The 5,743-nt window shown below is 40.6% G+C and overlaps 1 protein-coding gene across 1 annotated transcript; it reads left to right on the top strand.

Moving 5' to 3' along the window:
* The first annotated feature begins 1,004 nt into the window (after window positions 1-1,004).
* LOC127910699 (receptor-transporting protein 3-like) lies at window positions 1,005-5,433 on the top strand. Its single transcript, XM_052475424.1, has 2 exons — window positions 1,005-1,597; window positions 4,368-5,433. The coding sequence occupies exons 1-2, from the start codon at window positions 1,449-1,451 to the stop codon at window positions 4,705-4,707; spliced, it is 489 nt and encodes a 162-aa protein (XP_052331384.1). The 5' UTR covers window positions 1,005-1,448; the 3' UTR covers window positions 4,708-5,433.
* The last annotated feature ends 310 nt before the right edge of the window (window positions 5,434-5,743 follow it).

Genomic DNA, 5,743 nt, shown 5'->3' with positions numbered 1-5,743 from the left:
AAGGTTCTACACTGCCTGGTACGGAAATTGCTCGGCCTCCGACCGCAAGGCACTACAGAGGGTAGTGTGTACCTCCCAGTACCTCGCTGGGGTTAAGCTGCCTGCCATCCAGGACCTCTACACCAGGCAGTGTCAGAGGAAGGCCCTAACAATTGCATGGCAAGCGGTACCGGAGTTCCAAGTCTAGGACAAAAAGCTCCTCAACAGTTTTTACCCCCAAGCCATAAGACTCCTGAACAGGTAATCAAATGGTTACCTGGACTTTTTTGCATTGTGTGCCTCCTCCAACCCCTCTTTTACGCTGCGGCTACTCTCTGTTTATCATATATGCATAGTCACTTTAACTATACATTCTGCCTGTACATACTACCTCAATTGGCCCGACCAACCGCTGTCTGTATGTAACCTCGCTACTGTATATAGCCTCGCTACTGTTATTTTTCACTGTCTTTTTACTGTTGTTTTATTTCTTTACTTACCTATTGTTCACCTAATACCTTTTTTTACACTATTGGTTAGAGCCTGTAAGTAAGCGTTTCATTGTAAGGTCTACCTACACCTGTTGTATTCGGCACACGTGACAAATAAACTTTGATTTGATCCCCTGAACGCAGCTCACTCTCCAGATCCCAATCACCTGAATTCTGATCACCTGTCCACACACCTGTATGTCATTTACACACACTATTTAATTCAACTAATTGCACCCCATCATTGTGAGGTATTGTTAATTTCTGTACACATTCTATTCGGAGTACTGTTTATTTCCATATTAGTCCTCCCGTGTATCGTAGTTTTTTGCCTATTCCCTGCCTGTCATCAACCTCTTGCCTGATCTCCCGGACTGCGTTATTAGCCTTTTCCCTGGCTGTACTGTTACCTTTTTGGATTCCCAGTGTATGACCATCTGCCTGTCCCTAGATCCTGCCTCTTCCTGTGGTCCTTTTCTAAATAAACACCTGCTGCGCCCTGTGCTTGAAACCAACACTCTGTCTCCCATCATACTCAATACAGATAGCTTGCCATAATCCATGTAAGATGTTGGGGAAAGGAAATGGAACGTTTACGCCATAGCACATACAGTATTCATAGTTGTTAGTTGAGCAGTGCCGTTATCACATTCTACATGCCGGATTATTGCGCTGGACTTTGTAGAGACGTGTCATAATGACAAAGTAATTTCAGCTGCAAATCGAAACTTAACGGAAAACAGAGAGCAAGCTTTCAGTTTCATTTCTCTCTTCCTTTCGTATCTCTAGCAACAGAGGTATTGATGTCAGTTGTCCAAATGCAGAGCCAATCAACAATCAGCTGGACAGCCCAGTCATTGTAGATAGCATATATAAAGCCCAGTGAGTGGACACGATCTCACGGACAGACATACGTTTCGAAAAGCTACAGCTAAACTGTCCGTTTTGGAAACCCACTACTTCCCCTGCTCAGAAGCAATGGATCTTCAGGAATGGGCCAGCATTCTCCAGAACACGATTGAGGAGCATGACATAGAGGACACCTGGAGCATTGAATTTGATAGCACCATCATTCCTGGTCACCCAGCGAGAGGTTGGCAGCAGTACATCAGTGGGGCATTTGCAAGGTAAGCTCTTTGAATAAAGTGTAAATAGACGTATATCAATTCAATTCAGAATATAGAAATGTGTTTACAAATGTATATTAAACCTGATTAAATGTTAAATTACTGTATTCAAAGGGACTTAATAGATTAGAATCAGAATTAAGACATGAAATATACTGTATATACTAACTTGTTATACTGAAATTAGAGATTTACATACAGTTGAAGTTGGAAGTTTACATACACTTAGGTTGGAGTCATTCACTCATTTTTCAACCACTCCACAAATTTCTAGTTAACAAACTATAGTTTTGGCAAGTCGGTTAGGACATCTACTTTGTGCATGACACAAAGTAAATTTTCCAACAATTGTTTACAGACAGATTATTTCACTTATAATTCACTGTATCACAATTTTAAAAAAAATGTTTTAATACATTTTACCAGGCAAGTCAGTTAAGAACACATTCTTATTTTCAATGACGGCCTGGGAACAGTGGGTTAACTGCCTGTTCAGGGGCAGAACGACAGATTTGTACCTTGTCAGCTCGGGGGTTTGAACTCGCAACCTTCCGGTTACTAGTCCAACGCTCTAACCACTAGGCTACGCTGCCGCCAGTGGGCCAGAAGTTTACATACATTAAGTTGACTGTGCCTTAAACAGCTTGGAAAATTCCAGAAAATGTCATTGCTTTAGAAGCCTCTGATAGTCTAATTGACATAATTTGAGTCAATTGGAGGTGTACCTGTGGATGTATTTCAAGGCCTACCTTCAAACTCAGTGCCTCTTTGCTTGACATCATGGGAAAATCAAAAGAAATCAGCCAAGATCTCAGAAAAAAAGTGTAGACCTCCACAAGTCTGGTTCATCCTTTGGAGCAATTTCCAAATGCCTGAAGGTACCACGTTCATCTGTACAAACAATAGTACGCAAGTATAAACACCATTGGACCACGCAGCTGTCATACCGCTCAGGAAGGAGACGCGCTCTGTCTCCTAGAGATGAACGTACTTTGGTGTGAAAAGTGCAAATCAATCCCAGAACAACAGCAAAGGACCTTGTGAAGATGCTGGAGGAAACGGGTACAAAAGCATCTTTATCCACAGTAAAACTAGTCCTATATCGACATAACCTGAAAGGAAAAAGCCACTGCTTCAAAACAGCCATAAAAAAGCCAGACTATGATTTGCAACTGCACATGGGGACAAAGATCGTACTTTTTTGGAGAAATATCCCCTGGTCTAATGAAACAAAAATAGAAGTGTTTGGCCATAATGACCATCGTTATGTTTGGAGGAAAAAAGGGCGGAGGCATCCCAACCGTGAAGCACGGGGGTGGCAGCATCATGTTGTGGGGGTGCTTTGCTGCAGGAGGGACTGTTGCACTTTACAAAATAGATGGCATCATGAGGTAGGAAAATTACGTGGATATATTGAAGCAACATCTCAAGACATCAGTCAGGAAGTTAAAGCTTGGTCGCAAATGGGTGTTCCAAATGGACAATGACCCCAAGCATACTTCCAAAGTTGAGGCAAAATGGCTTAACCTTTCTGGCGCAGGCTTTCCGCTAGCGATCCACCTCGACAACATCCGGTGAAATTGCAGAGCGCCAAATTCAAAATACAGAAATAGTCCGAATAAACATTCATAAAAAATACAAGTTTTATACATCGGCTTGAAGATGAACTTCTTGTTAATCCAGCCGCTTTGTCAGATTTCAAAAAGGCTTTACGGCGAAAGCATACCAGATTATCTGAGGATAGCGCCGCGCTTACAAAAGCATACAAACATTTTACAACAAAGTAAAGGAATTACAAAAGCCAGAAATAGCGACAAAATTAATCACTTACCTTTGAAGATCTTCATATGGTTGCAGTCACAAGAGTCCCAGCTACACAATAAATCCCAAAACTCTGTTTTGTTGGTGCGTTTTCAGTAATCCACTGGCTCAAAGGCGGTCAAAACATGCAGACGAATACATCCTAATAGTACTGGTTTGTCGAAACATGTCAAACGATGTTTATAATTAATCCTCAGATTGTCAATTGTCTAAATATTCAATAATATTTCAACCGGACAATAGCGTATTCAATAGAAAGGAAAAACAACGAAGGGCGCGCACTCCGTCATGCGCAAAACCAGCACTGCATGATTCTACAGTTCACTGAGAGAAAGGTCTCATTCTTCTTCATTTTTCAGAAAAAAAGCTTGAAACAATGTCTAAAGACTGACATCTAGTGGAAGCCATAGGAACTGCAATCTGGCTCGTAACCCATTAGATACCCTATAGACATTCAATTGAAAATACGCACATCAAAAAAAATCGCACTTCCTGGATGGATTTTCCTCAGGTTTTCGCCTGCCATATCAGTTCTGTTATACTCACAGACATTATTTTAACAGTTTTGGAAACGTTAGAGTTTTCTATCTGAATTTAAATGGATATCCTAGCTTCTGGGCCTGAGTAACAGGCAGTTTACTTTGGGCATGCTTTTGACCCAGGTTAAACAATTTAAAGGCAATGCTACCAAATACTAATTGAGTGTATGTAAACTTCTGACCCACTGGGAATGTGATGAAAGAAATAAAAGCTGAAATAAATAATTCCGTCTACTATTATTCTGACATTTCACATCCTTAAAATAAAGTGGTGATTCTAACTGACCTAAGACTTGGAATTTTTTACTAGGATTAAATGTCAGGAATTGTTAAAAACTGAGTTTAAATGTATTTGGCTAAGGTGTATGTAAACTTCAGACTTCAACTGTATCACTTATCTCTCCCTGCAGGTTCATGTGCTCAAAGTGTAAGAGGACCTGGCCTTCGAAAAGAGTTCTGGTGGAGTTTCACATGCGTCTGTTGGAGGACAAGGGGATGGTTAAAGTGAAACGCTACAGACAGAAGTGCAGGAAGTGTGTACAGAGTACAATGGAGGAGCCTCGTTTTAAGACAGATAACATTGAGGTGCTGCTGGAGAAGCTTGTTGTGAAGATCCTCGTCAAGTGCTACCATGAGGACGCAGGCGAAAATAATAACCCATTCCATTTGGAAGGGAGGAGTGATGGACCCCATGAGGCTGCCCATTGTGAAGCCTGTAAACATGGCATCTGCAGACAGGTGACCACATAAGAAACAGAATGAAAAATATAGAAACATCTGGGAAATGTTTCATTCCTAAATGTATTGTATAATCAATGAACAATTTTGAGGAGAGTTGGATGTGGAACTGGATATAATAATGTAAAGATAATTGTATTTCCTGATGAAGCTGTGAAAACTATATCCTCTGAATCAATGATGGGGGGAAAAAAGAAGGTATTAACTGAATTGTTCACCATTTAATCCAGACAAAATGTACTTGTTTTTTTATTCAAAAGTTGATAGTTGATTGAGAAAGTAGTTTCCGATATGCATTCTTTGCAATAATCTCTTACACTTTAAAAGAGTTGAAGGAATTACTTCTCAACAGGTGTACAAATCATATCCCATATGTCAGGTGATGACCTTTATGGTGCAGAGACTGGCTACAATGCAAATGCATACAAGCAAGGCAACATTGCTTTAGAAGCCCATTTGCATCCATTACAAATATTTGTGGGACTTTACACAGATCTTAGTGTGCAAAACGTGACAACATTTTTATAATGTTCAGTGTGTGTGTGTGTGTGTGTGTGTGTGTGTGTGTGTGTGTGTGTGTGTGTGTGTGTGTGTGTGTGTGTGTGTGTGTGTGTGTGTGTGTGTGTGTGTGTGTGTGTGCTTTGCATATGGCATCAGCAGGGAGTAAAACACCCTTTTATGATTTATAACTTTGAATCAAATGTCCTGACCTGCTATAAAACTGCTTTGAATATCTAATTTCACTGTTGTCGAGTTATTTCATCAGAAAAACAGATAGGAACAATGACTACGTACAACCAGGGGTTAAATTGGGCCAGGTCCCACCCAGTCCGAGACCCTGTACCTATGATCCAAATGAGAGGTAGGCGGAGCTGAGATCCGGTACCTTTCGTTAGCCTATTTGAATTATGTCATTAAAAAAAAAATGGTTGTCCACGTTTGACATTTTTCACAGTCAACAACATGAGTGGGGAAAAAAGGTGCTTGTGGTTAATGCGGTTATAAGCATTACTAATAACATTACTAGAATAAACCATGAACAGGACAA

Source organism: Oncorhynchus keta, chromosome 22 (genome assembly GCF_023373465.1).
Source record: "Oncorhynchus keta strain PuntledgeMale-10-30-2019 chromosome 22, Oket_V2, whole genome shotgun sequence".
NCBI lineage: Eukaryota > Metazoa > Chordata > Actinopteri > Salmoniformes > Salmonidae > Oncorhynchus > Oncorhynchus keta.
Note: the sequence above shows the minus strand (reverse complement) of the source record. Positions and strands in the feature narration are given on the sequence as shown.

Coding starts and splice junctions, on each gene's coding strand:
- LOC127910699 (XM_052475424.1), top strand. CDS start 1,449: ATGGATCTTCAGGAATGGGCCAGCATTCTCCAGAACACGATTGAGGAG. Junction 1,598..4,367: donor ATCAGTGGGGCATTTGCAAG/GTAAGCTCTTTG, acceptor CTCTCCCTGCAG/GTTCATGTGCTCAAAGTGTA.